The sequence below is a fragment of the Myotis yumanensis genome, unplaced genomic scaffold (assembly GCF_028538775.1).
Source record: "Myotis yumanensis isolate MYYU_CA2020_CCGP unplaced genomic scaffold, mMyoYum1.0.hap1 SCAF_2, whole genome shotgun sequence".
Taxonomy (NCBI): Eukaryota; Metazoa; Chordata; class Mammalia; order Chiroptera; family Vespertilionidae; genus Myotis; species Myotis yumanensis.
Window position 1 is genome coordinate 159,998,023 of NW_027223753.1, and position 15,998 is coordinate 160,014,020.

The following is a 15,998-nucleotide window of genomic DNA, read 5'->3' on the forward strand; positions in this document are numbered from 1 at the left end:
TGTACCAGCAAGCGCACAAACATGCCCACTGGTCCCAGTCTCTGGTGGGGCGCTGCGGGACAGCAGACAGGCAGTCTGTGCACTTGGTGGAGGGCAGGAGTGCTGGATGTTCAACCACCAGGAACGCCTGGAGATTTTGTCTGGTGGGGAGCCGCCGGCAGGGGACAGAGGGCCAAACATCCTGTTTCCCCGGTAAGGCTGGGATGGCCCCGGTGAGGTTGAAACGGTCCCGGTGTGGTAGGGACGACCCCGGCGAGGTTGAAACAGCCCCCGTGAGGTAGGGACGACCCCAGTCAGGTCGAAACAGCCCTGGTGTGGTAGGGACAACCCCGGTGAGGTTGAAACGGCCCCCGTGAGGTAGGGACGACCCCAGTCAGGTCGAAACGGCCCCGGTGTGGTAGGGACGACCCCGGTGAGGTTGAAACAGCCCCCGTGAGGTAGGGACGACCCCAGTCAGGTCGAAACGGCCCCGGCGTGGTAGGGACAACCCCGGTCAGGTTGAAACGGCCCCGGTGTGGTAGGGACAACCCCGGTCAGGTTGAAACAGCCCCGGTGTGGTAGGGACAACCCCGGTGAGGTTGAAACGGCCCCCGTGAGGTAGGGACGACCCCAGTCAGGTCGAAACGGCCCCGGCGTGGTAGGGACAACCCCGGTCAGGTTGAACCGGCCCCCGTGAGGTAGGGACGACCCCGGTGAGGTTGAAACAGCCCCCGTGAGGTAGGGACGACCCCAGTCAGGTCGAAACGGCCCCGGCGTGGTAGGGACAACCCCGGTGAGGTTGAAACGGCCCCCGTGAGGTAGGGACGACCCCAGTCAGGTCGAAACGGCCCCGGCGTGGTAGGGACAACCCCGGTGAGGTTGAAACGGCCCCCGTGAGGTAGGGACGACCCCAGTCAGGTCGAAACGGCCCCGGCGTGGTAGGGACAACCCCGGTCAGGTTGAACCGGCCCCCGTGAGGTAGGGACGACCCCGGTGAGGTTGAAACAGCCCCCGTGAGGTAGGGACGACCCCAGTCAGGTCGAAACGGCCCCGGCGTGGTAGGGACAACCCCGGTCAGGTTGAAACAGCCCCGGTGTGGTAGGGACAACCCCGGTGAGGTTGAAACAGCCCCCGTGAGGTAGGGACGACCCTAGTCAGGTCGAAACGGCCCCGGTGTGGTAGGGACGACCCCGGTGAGGTTGAAACAGCCCCCGTGAGGTAGGGACGACCCCAGTCAGGTCGAAACGGCCCCGGCGTGGTAGGGACAACCCCGGTCAGGTTGAAACGGCCCCCGTGAGGTAGGGACGACCCCAGTCAGGTCGAAACGGCCCCGGCGTGGTAGGGACAACCCCGGTCAGGTTGAAACGGCCCCCGTGAGGTAGGGACGACCCCGTGAGGTTGAAACAGCCCCCGTGAGGTAGGGACGACCCCAGTCAGGTCGAAACGGCCCCGGCGTGGTAGGGACAACCCCGGTCAGGTTGAAACGGCCCCGGTGTGGTAGGGACAACCCCGGTGAGGTTGAAACGGCCCCCGTGAGGTAGGGACGACCCCAGTCAGGTCGAAACGGCCCCGGTGTGGTAGGGACGACCCCGGTGAGGTTGAAACAGCCCCCGTGTGGTAGGGACGACCCCAGTCAGGTCGAAACGGCCCCGGTGTGGTAGGGACGACCCCGGTGAGGTTGAAACAGCCCCCGTGAGGTAGGGACGACCCCAGTCAGGTCGAAACGGCCCCGGCGTGGTAGGGACAACCCCGGTCAGGTTGAAACGGCCCCCGTGAGGTAGGGACGACCCCAGTCAGGTCGAAACGGCCCCGGCGTGGTAGGGACAACCCCGGTCAGGTTGAAACGGCCCCCGTGAGGTAGGGACGACCCCGGTGAGGTTGAAACAGCCCCTGTGAGGTAGGGACGACCCCAGTCAGGTCGAAACGGCCCCGGCGTGGTAGGGACAACCCCGGTCAGGTTGAAACGGCCCCGGTGTGGTAGGGACAACCCCGGTGAGGTTGGAACGGCCCCCGTGAGGTAGGGACGACCCCAGTCAGGTCGAAACGGCCTCGGTGTGGTAGGGACGACCCCGGTGAGGTTGAAACAGCCCCCGTGAGGTAGGGACGACCCCAGTCAGGTCGACACGGCCCCGGTGTGGTAGGGACGACCCCAGTGAGGTTGAAACGGCCCCAGTGAGATTGAAACGGCCCCCGAGAGGTAGGGACGACCCCAGTCAGGTCCAAACGGCCCCGGTGTGGTAGGGACGACCCCGGTGAGGTTGAAACAGCCCCCGTGAGGTAGGGACGACCCCAGTCAGGTCGAAACGGCCCCGGCGTGGTAGGGACAACCCCGGTCAGGTTGAAACGGCCCCCGTGAGGTAGGGACGACCCCGGTGAGGTTGAAACAGCCCCCGCGAGGTAGGGACGACCCCAGTCAGGTCGAAACGGCCCCGGCGTGGTAGGGACAACCCCGGTCAGGTTGAAACGGCCCCCGTGAGGTAGGGACGACCCCAGTGAGGTTGAAACAGCCCCCGTGAGGTAGGGACGACCCCAGTCAGGTCGAAACGGCCCCGGCGTGGTAGGGACAACCCCGGTCAGGTTGAAACGGCCCCCGTGAGGTAGGGACGACCCCGGTGAGGTCGAAACGGCCCCGGCGTGGTAGGGACAACCCCGGTGAGGTTGAAACGGCCCCCGTGAGGTAGGGACGACCCCAGTCAGGTCGAAACGGCCCCGGTGTGGTAGGGACAACTCCGGTCAGGTTGAAACAGCCCCGGTGTGGTAGGGACAACCCCGGTGAGGTTGAATCGGCCCCCGTGAGGTAGGGACGACCCCAGTCAGGTCGAAACGGCCCCGGCGTGGTAGGGACAACCCCGGTCAGGTTGAAACGGCCCCCGTGAGGTAGGGACGACCCCGGTGAGGCTGAAACAGCCCCCGTGAGGTAGGGACGACCCCAGTCAGGTCGAAACGGTCCCGGCGTGGTAGGGACAACCCCGGTCAGGTTGAAACAGCCCCGGTGTGGTAGAGACAACCCCAGTCAGGTTGAAACGGCCCTGGTGTGGTAGGGACGACCCCGGTGAGGTTGAAACGGCCCCCGAGAGGTAGGGACGACCCCGGTGAGGTTGAAATGGCCCTGGTGAGGCTCAGACGGCCCTGGTGAGGTTGAGACTACTCCAGTGAGGTTGGGACAAATAAAGGGGACCAGTATGGACTGATGAACAGGTGTAGATACAGAAGCAGAGCAACATTGAACAGAATGTTAAACTACAATGGGGAGCCTGGGGAGGGTTGGGCGGGGGGGGGGATTAAGAGACCAACTGAAGGACTTATATGCATGCATATAAGATTAACCAATGGACACAAGACACGGGGCGGGGGGGGGGGGGCGGGGGGTAGGGGCCGGGGGAATGTCATGGGGGGGAAAAAGGAGACATATGTAATACTCTTTGTAATACTTTAAGAAATAAAAATTATTTAAAAAAAAAAAAAAAAAAAAAAAAAAAGTTAAAAATGGAACTCCCATTTGACCCCTTAATCCCACTTCTAGAAATATATCCCAAGAAACCAGAAACACCAATCAGAAAGTATATATGCATCCCTATGTTCATAGCAGCACAATTTACCATAGCTAAGATTTGGAAACAGCCTAAGTGCCCATCAGCAGATGAGTGGATTAAAAAACTGTGGTATATCTGCACAATGGAATACTATGCTGCTGTAAAAAAGAAGGAACTTTTACCATTTGCAAGATGAATGGAACTGGAGAGCATTATGCTAAGCAAAATAAGCCAGTCGGAGAAAGATAAATATCACATGATCTCACTCATATGTGGGATATAATGATCAACATAATTTGATGAACAAAAATAGATCCAGAGACAAATGGCAGGGGAGGTGGGGGGGGGGGGTGGTTAGAGAGCAACCAAAGGACTTGTATGCATTACATTAGCATAACAAATGGACATAGACACTGGGGCAGTGGGGGCTTGCCTGGGGTGGAAATGGTTGTGGGGAGGTCAATTGGGGGTAAAGGAGACATATGTAAAACTTTAGACAATAATAAAAAAATTCCATACATTTGAAAACAAGACAATAGAGACTATTTAAACATTGTAGGGAAATAATTGATTGTTAAATTATTAAATTATGACAGATTGGAGACTGAGCAGAATATGCAGCCGGGTCGCACTACACCAGCAGTTCTCAAATCTGGACATGATAAAAACTTGTGAAGATGTAGGGACACAGGTGCCACCCCTGAGCGATTTTGATTTGATAGATGTGTGTGTGTGTGTGTGTGTGTGTGTGTGTGTGTGTGTTTTAATAAGCATTACAGTTGGTTCTGTAGTGGTCTGTGGTCCATGCTTTGAAAAACATTCTCCTAGAAATATAAGAAATGTATTGAATACATTGAATCAGGAGATTGTAAAAGAAGAACACACATGCTATTCGGTTTTTTGAAGCGTACCAGGAAGGGGAACTGTGTAGATGAGCCTTCCCGGGTGCAGAGTGTCCTCAAATGTCTACTTTGCAGTTGAGATCCCTGGACACTGGAGTGATATGAAGCAGCAGCGTGTCTGTCTGGTTGAGCTACAGCCTGGCCAATCAGAATACAGCAAAGTGGCAGACGCCTTCAATCAGACCTGCTCACAATTCAAGATAGAGAAGGTAAGCATCCCGATGACATGGAGTTTCTTAATGGTGAACATAAGAGGTATTGTGTTCCTGGATAAATACATTTATATTCACTTCCTAACATCATTTTACCCCAGAATTAGAATACTTCATGGTAATTAGATTTTAGATTCTAGAGTTTCCTTATCTCCCCATAATTCCTGAGACATTAAGACTGAGATTTTTGAGTCAGTTATTACAAGATAACAGATTGCAATATGATATTAGAATACTGAAGACATTTATTTCCTTTGTGAAGCAAGCTAATGAAAATTCAAAATCTGGCTTCAAAGTTGGAGTTGATAAGACGCAAACCACCACAGAGAGACCGGCGAAGGCTCCTCAGGGTTTGGCTTATGTGCGTTTGCCTCACTGTTCACAGGCCAACAGTGCTTGCTTCCTTACTAAACCCACTAGTCCTTTCACTGTTCATCTCATTTACTAGTATTTTGGCATCTCCTACTCTTAAAACTTAATTTTTCTATTTGAAACTTGTGTTCTTTCTTGACTTCTATGGCAATAATATTTTGATGTTTTCTTCTTCATTAATTGATTCTCCTTTCATTATCACTGGTATCTGTTTCTCCTCCAAAGCTCTCATCCTAGCTTTACCCACAGGATTTATACTTTGGTCTTCTGTCTCTGCACTTCACCAGGGAATGTTTTTACCTTTTATGGATGCAGCTATTATTTTAATGTTAATAGCTCTCAAATCAACATATCACCAATCTGGATCTTTGACTCTAGCTCTAGAACATTTTCCCAGTGGACTAAAAATATCTCCACTTGATTATCTACCTGCTAAATCAATTTCTTAAAACCTAACTTATCATCTCTAAGTAATTATCTTCCCCTTCCTTCTCTTTTCTGACCTTGCTTCCACCACTCCCTGAGTAAAGCTAGAGATTTTTGAGTTACTTCTCTTCATCCATAATAATGAGTGTGCCAATAAGGTGTACATTTTTCTTCTTTGCAAATTTTCTTTTACTTCGTATTTGCACTGCCACAACTGCTCTTTAGAACTAGGGCCACGCCCCAAACACCAATGTGAGGGGATGCTCTGATGAACTCCAACTGCTTCTCCCAAGAGAGTGAACCTGGGACAAGTACATTTACATGTTAAGTGACTGGAGAACACCAAAGTCTTAGCATCGCTCCAGACTGCAGAGGCCTAGTTCTCAGCCTGGCCTCCCTGTGCTGTGCAGCCAGACTACATTGCTATTTACTGCCCTGGCCTGGAATCCTGATTTCCTCCATTATGTTGTCACCCTTCTGTTGCCAACTCAAGGGTGCCAGTGCCTTTTGGCCCCTTTGTGGTACTCTCTCCCATTCTGTCTATTCATGTAGTTAAGCACATAATAATTAAAAAAGATTTGAAATGTCCTAAGAGATATATACCAGGGAGAAACCAGGATAGTGGCAAAGGAAAACGCTGGCACTTGCATCCTCCTACAACCACATCAAAATTACAACTAAAATACTGAACAACCATCCTTAAGAACTGCCTGAAATCTGGCTGAATGGAAGTCCTACAACTAGAGAATTAAAGAAGAAAGCACATTGAGACTGGGTAGGAGGGGTGAGGTGCAGAATGGGCTGATCTGACCCTCATATGTGGCATGTTTTTAATCGGGAGGGAGGGATATCTTGGTTGAGGAGGACTCCCATGAGGAGCAAGAGGTCCCAGCCCAATACCAGGCCCCAAGCCCAGGGTTCCAGTGCTGGGAAGAGAACTTCTCGTGACTTCCTTCCAGATGTAAAAGCCAGCAGGGATTGTGTCTGAGTGACATGGAGGCTGCTAGAATCCCAGGCAGTTCCTCTCTGAGCTCCAGAGATGGGGCAGCAGCATGATAGGATCCTGGATCATATGGGGATGTAAATTATCTGAGAGAAGGGCAAGCTGACAGGGGTGGGCAAACTTTTTGACTTGAGGGCCACAATGGGTTCTTAAACTGGACCGGAGGGCCGGAACAAAAGCATGGATGGAGTGTTTGTGTGAACTAATATAAATTCAAAGTAAACATCATTACATAAAAGGGTACGGTCTTTTTTTTTTTTTTAGTTTTATTCATTTCAAACGGGCCGGATCTGGACCTCGGGGCGTAGTTTGCCCACGGCTGGTTCTCCCTCCTTCTTTTGGTTATTGTTGGCATCTCTAACCTTTTTCCTTTTCAACTTCCTATAATTGTGTATTTAAGATAATAGCATCTACTTGAGTTTTGGTTTTTATTCATCCACTTGGATGAATTATCATTACCTTTTAAAAAAATATGTTTTTAATGATTTCAGAGAGAAGAAGGGAGAGGGAGAGAGGGATAGAAACATCAATGATGACAGAGAATCATTGAATGGCTGCCTCCTGCACGTTCTCTACTAGAGATAGAGCCGGCAACCCAGACTTGTGCCCTTACCCAAGTCAAAACTCAACCTCCTGGTTCATGGTTGGATGCTCAACCACTGAGCCACAGTGACTTGGCCATCTTTATCTTTTAATTGGAATGCTTAGTGTGTTTAATGTATTTATTGATATGTTTGTGTTTAAATATGCCATATTAATCTTTTTTTCCTATATTTAATGTATTTACGGATATGTTTGGGTTTAAATATGCCATATTAATCTTTTTTTCCTATGTATCACTTCTGCTCCTTTTCTCTCTTTTCCTACCTTATTTTACATTAAGTATTTTTATCATTCCATTTTTATGCCCTATTAGAATGTTCATTATACATCCTATTATAATCCTTTCATTGGTTACTTAGAGATTATTAAACTCTAGTACAAATTAGTATAGTTATCATTTCCCAAACAATGCAATGAACTTTGAACACTTTAAACCCATTTATCCCTCCTGCCTCTTGTACTACTTTTACCTGTGTTTTAATTCTATGTATATTTGAAACCCTATAAAACATTTTAATATTTTAATACAGTCATTGTATATTTACCCTTTTAGCCCACTGCCCTTCCATTCTTCTTGCATTTTCATGCCTACACCTTGGGATCATTCTCCTTCTGGTTTTACTTTTCTTTCAGGTGTAGATCTGGTTGTGATGTTTCTGGTAGTCTAGTTTTTGTCTGAAAATGTCTTCATTTCATTTTCATTCTTTGAAGGATATTTTTGCTGGGTGTAGAATTCTGGGTGACAGTTATTTTCTTTAAGCACTTTGAAGGCATTATTCTAATGTCTTCTGACTTTTCTTTTCACTCTGCACTGCCCTTCTATCTTGGAACTTGGCCCATCAAATCCTTGTTGCCTTCAAAAAGCTATCTTCCACCCCTTCCCCCTCAAGCCCTTCTAATAGTTGTTGGCAAGAGGATTGGTCTGGCCGAAACCAGTTTGGCTCAGTGAATAGAGCGTCGGCCTGTGGACTGAAAGGTCCCGGGTTCAATTCCGGTCAAGGGCATGTACCTAGGTTGTGGGCACATCCCCAGTAGGAGATGTGCAGGAGGCAGCTGATCGATATTTCTCTCTCATCGATGTTTCTGACTCTCTATCTCTCTCCTTTCCTCTCTGTAAAAAAATCAATAAAAAAATATATAAAAAATAAAAAAAATTTAAAAAGAGGATTGGTCTGATACAAATAGTTTAGTATAGCCAGAAGCCTACTGCTAACATAAACCTACTAAGTAAAGTTTTAAGATTTATTTGCAGTGTTTTTTTTTTTTAACCTTATAATTTACCCCATTAAGAATATAGACTCAGATTACAGTTTTCAAAACTTTTTGAAGTAATTCTTTTCTTTCAGATTAACAAAATGCATGATAATGCAGGGACTTTGAGCTAGAGGTCAAACTGTATCTTAATGAAAAATAGGAATCCCAAAACTGAAAAATCAAACAAACCAGATGATGGCAGGTAACAGTATTAGAACTGAGAGTCCTTTAGAATGGAAGAAGATTCTGACAACTTTATGGAACTACCACTACCTATTATTAGGGAAGTTTTGAAGCTGATCTGCAATCCAGGATCCAAGGAGTTTTCACCACAGCCCTGGAACCATTGCCCAAAGAGGATGGTCAGAGCATGGCCACTTTGTAATGCAGATTGGTGTAGCCACAATGGAAAATGGTGTGGAGGTTCCTCAAAAAATTAAATATGGAATTGCCTTATGACCCAGTGATCCCACTTCTGGGAATATACCTAAAGAAACTAGAAACACTACTTCAAAAGAATATATATGCACCCCTATGTTCATTGCAGCGGTATTTACAATAGCCAAGATTTGGAAGCAGCCCAAGTGCTCATCAGTAGACTAGTGGGTAAGAAAGTGGTAGTAAATTTACACATTGGAATACTACTTTGGGCTGTAAAAAAGAAGGAAATCTTACCTTTTATGCCAGCAAGAATGGAACTAGGAGGGATTATGCTAAGTGAAATAAGTCAGAGAAAGATAAATGCCATATGATTTCACTTAAATGTGGAATCTAATCCTATCTAATAAGGAGGAAATATGCTAATTGACCCTCACACCATTGCAAAGATGGTGGTGCCCACAGCCAATAAGGAGGGAATATGCTAATTGACTGCCCCACCCTCAAAGTTGGTGGCGCCCACAGCCACAAGATGGTGGCACCCAGTCCCCTCAGCTCCGCTGGGGCACATGCCTCCAGAGTCCCCCAGTCCCCTCAACCCCTCAGCTGCCCAGGGCTGGCTCGAGACACATGCAAGGTTCAGATGGTGGCTGCATAGCTGCCCTGGGCTGCCTGAGGCTCAGGTAACCAGAGCCAGCTGAGACTTGCACTGCCGGCAGTGGCAGCAACAGAAGTGTGATGAGGTGTTGCCTTCCCCTGATCGCTGGGTCGCCTCCCACCCCTGAGGGCTCCCAGACTGTGAGAGGGGGCAGGCCAGGCTGAGGGACCCTCCAGTGCATGAATTTTCATGCACCCGGCTTCTAGTGAATAAAATAAACAAACAAAATAGAAACAGACTTATAGAAACAGAGGACAGACTGATAGCTATTAGAGGGGAGGGTACTAGGGGACCTGGTGACAAAGGTGAAGAGATTAAGAAGTACAAATTGCTAGTTGCAGAATAGCCACAGAGGTGTAGATTACAGTGTAGGGAATATAGTCCATAATATTGAGATAAATGAGTATAGAACTAGGTGGGTACTTAACGCAGCGGGAGGACCACTCTGTAAAGTGCATAATTCTTTAACTACTTTGTTGTATACCTGAAACTAATAGAGAATGATATTGAATGTAAACTGTAATTGAAAAATAAATTAGAAAAGAAAAAGCAAGGCCACTTTGGTCTACAGCCAGGTTCCCTGCCACCAGGATTCATGCCCCACTCTTCCAATTAGATGAGAGATTAATTTTCATGAACTAATTTCCTTCTTCCCTAGACACTCTAGTGCTTCTCCCATGGTTAGACCTTGGCTAGGTAAACCAGTATCTTAAAAGGACTTGGAGGGGAGAGGCAAAGAGGCTTACCCAGAATACCTGCAATAGGAGCAGTAATTACAGTGAAAGTAAGAAGCAGAAGTTGAGCTGCCTTGGTTGTCCAAAATCCTAAATATTGCTTGCAGCATGTGGTGCATAAAAGATGTTAAAAATTGCCCTAGCCGGTTTGGCTCAGTGGATAGAGCGTCAGCCTGCGGACTCAAGGGTCCCGGGTTCGATTCTGGTCAAGGGCATGTACCTTGGTTGCGGGCACATCCCCAGTAGTGGGTGTGCAGGAGGCAGCTGATCGATGTTTCTCTCTCATCAATGTTTCTGACTCTCTATCCCTCTCCCGTCCTCTCTGTAAAAAATCAATAAAAAATATTTTTAAAAAAGATGTTAAAAATTAAAACAACTTTTCCCCCAAGGCTTGATTTGTGAAGGACTGGATGTAAAAAGGTTTCCGAATGCAGAGAGTTGTCACCTGGCATTGAATTTGCTGTTTACAGTAATTTTTACTTATAAAAAATAGGGTCATGCCCTGGCCAGTGGTGGCTCAGTTGGTTGGAGTGCCATTCGGAACACCAAAAGGTTTTGGGTTTGATTCCTGGTCAGGGCACATACCTAGTTTGTGGGTTTGAGTCTTGGTTGGGCACATATGGCAGGCAATCGATCGATGTTTCTCACATCATTGCCTATCTCTAGCTCTATCTTTATCTCTGTCTCTATCTCTATCTCTATCTCTATCTCTATCTCTATCTCTATCTCTATCTCTATCTCTATCTATCTCATTTCCCCTTCTTCTCTCTAGACATATACTCTGGTTAGGATTAAAACAAAAGATAGTGCCATGGCTGGTTTGGCTCAGTGGATGAAGTGTGGGCCTGAGGACTCAAAGGTCCTGGGTTCGATTCCGGTGAGGGCACATGCCCAGGTTGCAGGCTCAGTCCCCAGTAGGGGGTGTACAGGAGGCAGCCGATCAATGATTCCCATTCATCATTGATTCTCTCTCGCTCTTCCTTTCCCTTCCTTTCTGAAATCAATAAAAATATTTAAGTAAAAATAGTGATCATGTTTCATTTGCTGTATCTGCTACAGGCCCTTGGCACTGACAGAATGTTTTTCCTTATTGATTTGCAGATTGAGAGAATCCAGAATCGAAGTCTCTGGCAGTTCTACCAGACAAAGAAAAAAACCATGGATGACAAGAATGGCCATATACAAAATGAGCGGCTGCTCTTCCATGGGACAGATGCTGACTCCTTGCCGCATGTCAATCAACATGGCTTTAACCGCAGTTATGCAGGAAAGAATGGTAAGGAAGTAAGTTACCTGGCTGCTCCAAAGGAGGTGTCAGCCAAGAGAAGCCAAGCTGGCTCGGGGGTCCCACGGATTGCATTGTGTTCCCTCATGACTCAGGGCCAGGGTGCAGCCAAAGTTTCAGGTCAGACTCACTATGTTTCCTCCCAAAGGGACTGACTGGCCCTTTGAGGTGGAAGAACGATTTTTAAAAATCAAAAACACACACACACATTATTTTTAAGGAGGCTTTAGAAAGAACTGAACATTATATTAACATTATTGGACATATTGAGTCAATACATCAAATTATAGACAAATTGGAATTCTTAAAAATGTCGTTTTTCTTTTCACAGCTGTGGCATACGGAAGGGGAACCTACTTTGCTGTCCATGCCAATTATTCTGCCAATGATACTTACTCCAGACCAGATGCAAATGGGAAAAAGCATATGTACTATGTGCGTGTGCTTACTGGATTATACGCACGTGGAAATTTTTCATTACTTGAACCTCCTCCAAAGAATCCTCAAAATCCTCTTGACCTGTATGATACTGTCACAGATAGAGTGAGCAATCCAAGTTTATTTGTGGTATTTTATGACTACCAGGCTTACCCAGAATACCTCATTACTTTTAAAAGATAACATTTTGGTATCCTTCACAGAAGACATTATTTATCTACAAAAGTGATTTTCAACCTTTTTTATCTCCTGGCACACATAAACTAATTACTAAAAATCTACAACACACCAAAAAATATATTTTTTGCCGATCTGAAAAAACAAAACAAAAACGGTATAATTTTTATTCATTCACACCAAATAGCTATAGTGTTGGCTGTTGTCATTAAAAATATATTTTTTTATTGATTTCAGAGAGGGATGCGGGGGGGGGGGGGGGTGGGCGGAGAGAGAGAAAAACATTAATGATGAGAATCATTGATCAGCCTATCTCCTGCACACGCCACACTGGGGATTGAACCTGCAACCTGGGCAATGTGCTTCGGCCAGGAATCAAACCCTGACCTCCTGGTTCATATGTCAATGCTCAACCACTGAGTCACACCAGCTGGGCCTAATGTCTTAACTGTTTCCAGCTCTGCATGTCAAAGACTATTACCTCTGAGCCAAATGCTTTGTCCCAGAACAACTTTCAAATGTTTCTGACCTATACTAAGAAATACATTTTATATTAAGCTCAGTACACACACAGATATACCTGAAAAGTTTTATAAAATATATGTACCCTGAAAAAAAATACTTTTCCTGCAAAGTTTCACAGAATACTTACATTTACTATTGAATTCACTAAAATTGTCTATTATGTCCCATTTAAAAAAAAAAACGCTGGTCTCACCCACTAGATTGATTTTATGACTCTCTAATGGGTCACAGCTTGCAACTTGAAAAACAATGGTCAAAGGAGTAACAAACATAAAAAATAAAAAATTTTAAGACAAAGATATGTGTATTTCTGCAATAGGGGTATACCTATTAAGGTTCATGGACATCATACCCTTGGCTACAACATCCTCTGCCCGATGTATTTGATGGAGTACTGCCAACAAGGCATCCTTTTAAAAATAACCTGCTCAGATATTTAATGAACACCTGCCATATTCTGGTCACTGATCTGGCTCTGTGAATACAGTAATAATCAAAGTCCAAACCCTCATGCTGTGAGATTCTGGTTGGGGAAGATAAACACCAATCAAATAAATAGGTAAATATATAGTGGTCAGATGGTGGTAAGTGCTGCAGAAGGGTTGTTCCAGATCCTTCTACCCTAGTCATGTTCACACAACACCTCCCTCCCTCGCTCTCTCCTGGAAGGCAGTTTTTAAATTTTTTTTATTTACTGGTACCTTCAGTCTGAAGACTGAGAAGGATGGGGCCAGTAGTGAGCTCAACGAAAAGGTGACTTTATCTTTTGTTATGTATTTGTTTCAAAAGTGGTTACCCAGAGATAAATATGCTTTTCTAATTTCTAAATTCTTAGAGTAATGGTAATAATTATCTCCAGATCTTGCAAATATAATGAGTGGGATCAATTTTACCAAACCAAGCTTTTAGTCAGTTTCGGGCGTCAGTAGCATCCAGGCCTTTTTGTTCCCAGGGCTGGTGTTCCTACATGTCCCAGTTCCTTCCATATTGGACCCCCACCTACTTATCTCCTGATTGGTATCCTGCCCTGGATGACAGGCATTAACAGTGAGAATTCTGCAGGTGTTAGAAGTGTGATCCCTTCAGGTCAAGGCTAGAATCTACCCAGTGGATGCATTAGGCCAGGGGTTGGCAATTTTTGTTTTCTGTAAGGGGCTAGTGAAGATTTTCAGCTCTGTGGGCTATATCATCTCTGTCACTACTCAACTCTGCCACTACAACCCTAACCACCATAAACAACATATAAACAAATCACATGGCTGTGTTCCAATAAAACTTTATTACAAAAACAGGCAGCAGGCTGACCCCTTCTTAAGGCTGATGGAGACATTTCCTGTTGAGAACACTTGGGACTTACATTTGAAATAGGCTGAGGAGATGGGAAGGGAGAGGAAAGAAAAAGGCTCAGAAAGAAGGCCTCACAAATAACAAAGAGCCAGTTTGGGCAAAGAGCAATGTGCATGCAAGAAGGTGGCAAGAGGTTGAAATTTAACTAGGCAAGAACAAGTACATATACAAGCCTGTGCAAACTGCTTTTCATTGTTTCATCTTTTATTTAAAAATCACACTATTTTAAAAATGTTTAAAATATTTAAAAAGTCATTTTCTATTACAATCACAAACTCCTTCCTTGTATCAAAAGTTGTGCCACTATCTTGGTTACTTGTGGATTCACCAAGCAGTCCAGTAAGTCATCTGTAGAAATGAATGTTTGGGAAGGGGCCATAGTACTATTTGAAGCAATCTGTTCCACAATTTCATTCTCACATCCGCTCATCATTCGTTGCTTCTTGGTACAGTGCAATTTGTCAAAGTGCTCTCCAGCTTTGCCAACAAAGTCTTTACCACCATTTTTAAACATGCCTCCTGTTTCTGAGGGTGGATCTTCTGAACTCGGTAGTACGGGAACCAGATCAGGGCCAAAGGGACATGCTGCCTGCTCTCCTACTGTTCCCAAGGTTAAGTTCTGGCTGCCTGTTTGTTCTACCTCCATGAGGTTGTTGTGCATGTTGAATTCTTCCTTTTTCATGTGCTCTCCATTTGTTCTGAGTGCTTGGATTTCTGTCTTAGATGTTCTGTAATGATCAAAAAAGGCAGAAACAGCTCTATTTAAGTAGTGACAATTGACTTCATGGGACGTTTCCTCAACCTAAGGAAAAAGAGAAATCTTTTAAGTGTTTACATAAATTGTAAAATAAACCTACTCAGGGTTGATTTATTACAGAATACCAACTGCCATGATGGAAACCAGGAGCGGCCTACCTCCGTTGGGTTTAACCAAGCCCTGGTGCTGTGTGGGTCCTCCGCAGTTTTCAGGGCGCACACAAGCATGCGGGCGATTGCCTCTTCTACCCGAGCCTGGTGGTCCTCTTCCTAAGTTGAGATAAAAACATCATTTTTTCACTTGTCTCTCTGACTCATGGCTTACAACAGAGACTAGCGTCCCTTAATTGTGTGTTCTGTTCTCATCAACATAAGCTTTGTTACAGAAGGAATGGCAGACCACAGTTTTTTATGTGTTCACTATCATCTGACATCTAGAAGAGCTGTGGAATATTTCACTAACCAAACTTACGTATATACCCTGTCTATAAGGCATAGGCCTTGAGTATGAACTGCCCTCTGATGTTTTTCCAATCTTTTCCATTCTCTGACATGTCTCAAGAGAAAAAGAAAAAGTGTTACATATGGAGGAATAATCCCTATAGAGGTTGATATGCTAATTGTTTGAGAAATGGGAGAAAATTTCATATAAACTTGCTTAGCCACAAGAATGTAAATATGTAAAGACACAATAAATATAAACTATAGCATTAATGAGAAATTGTATTAAGATTAACAACTTCCGTTCCTCAAACTCATAAAAGAAAAAACCAACCAGATGCCTGTAACATTTAGTATAATCGATCTGAGATTAATATCTGGAATACATAAAGAATCTGCACAGTTCAAAAAGAAAATGACCCAATTTTTTTAAATGGTCAAAAGACATGAAGATAAGCATTTCAATTAAAAAACAATTATATGACTAATAAACATAAAAATATGCTTAACCTCATTAAAAATAGGGGAAATATAAATTATGAAACTAGTAAAAGAGGGTTTGATTATTGCAAGTGGTGGAAAAATGTGCACAGACAGAAATCTTACACACTCATGATGGGAGTGCAAACTGATAGAGCCATTTGGGAACATGTTGGCATTATCAGTAAACCTGAGTATTATGTACCCTACAGACCACAAATTCCACTTTGAGAATCACACATATCCTCTAGAGAAACTTGTACTTTTGTACAAGAATATTCTATTTATAGAAGTAAAACATTGTAAACAACCCAATTATCCATCAGTAGAACAATGAGCCAATACAGTGTGGTATATTAACACAAGAAAATGTACCACAGTGAAATGAATGAACAGCTACATGTGACAACACAGATGGATCTTAGAAACATAATACTAAATTTTAAAATGCAAATCCCCACAATGAGATACCACTTTACACTAGGACAGATATAA

General features: G+C 45.2%; 2 protein-coding genes across 8 annotated transcripts in view; one reads left to right on the forward strand and one right to left on the reverse strand.

Moving 5' to 3' along the window:
* LOC139003904 (protein mono-ADP-ribosyltransferase PARP14-like) overlaps positions 1 to 13,977 on the forward strand; it is an 82,447-nt gene extending 68,470 nt beyond the window's left edge. For 3 of the 5 annotated variants that reach the window (XM_070406327.1, XM_070406329.1, XM_070406332.1), the window contains 3 exons: positions 4,490 to 4,623; positions 11,156 to 11,330; positions 11,671 to 13,977. In XM_070406327.1, the coding sequence (XP_070262428.1) occupies positions 4,490 to 4,623; positions 11,156 to 11,330; positions 11,671 to 11,960 (599 nt within the window). In that variant the 3' untranslated portion in view covers positions 11,961 to 13,977. Of the gene's footprint in view, positions 1 to 4,108; positions 4,463 to 4,489; positions 4,624 to 11,155; positions 11,331 to 11,670 lie in introns of those variants that run through there. The other 2 variants (XM_070406331.1, XM_070406330.1) reach the window with 2 other exon arrangements.
* LOC139003909 (HSPB1-associated protein 1-like) overlaps positions 13,725 to 15,998 on the reverse strand; it is a 44,409-nt gene continuing 42,135 nt past the window's right edge. For 2 of the 3 annotated variants that reach the window (XM_070406341.1, XM_070406340.1), the window contains exons 7-8: positions 14,742 to 14,852; positions 13,726 to 14,628 (exon numbers count right to left, since the gene is read on the reverse strand). In XM_070406341.1, the coding sequence (XP_070262442.1) occupies positions 14,095 to 14,628; positions 14,742 to 14,852 (645 nt within the window). In that variant the 3' untranslated portion in view covers positions 13,726 to 14,094. Of the gene's footprint in view, positions 14,629 to 14,741; positions 14,853 to 15,998 lie in introns of all 3 variants that reach the window. The other variant, XM_070406343.1, reaches the window with a different exon arrangement.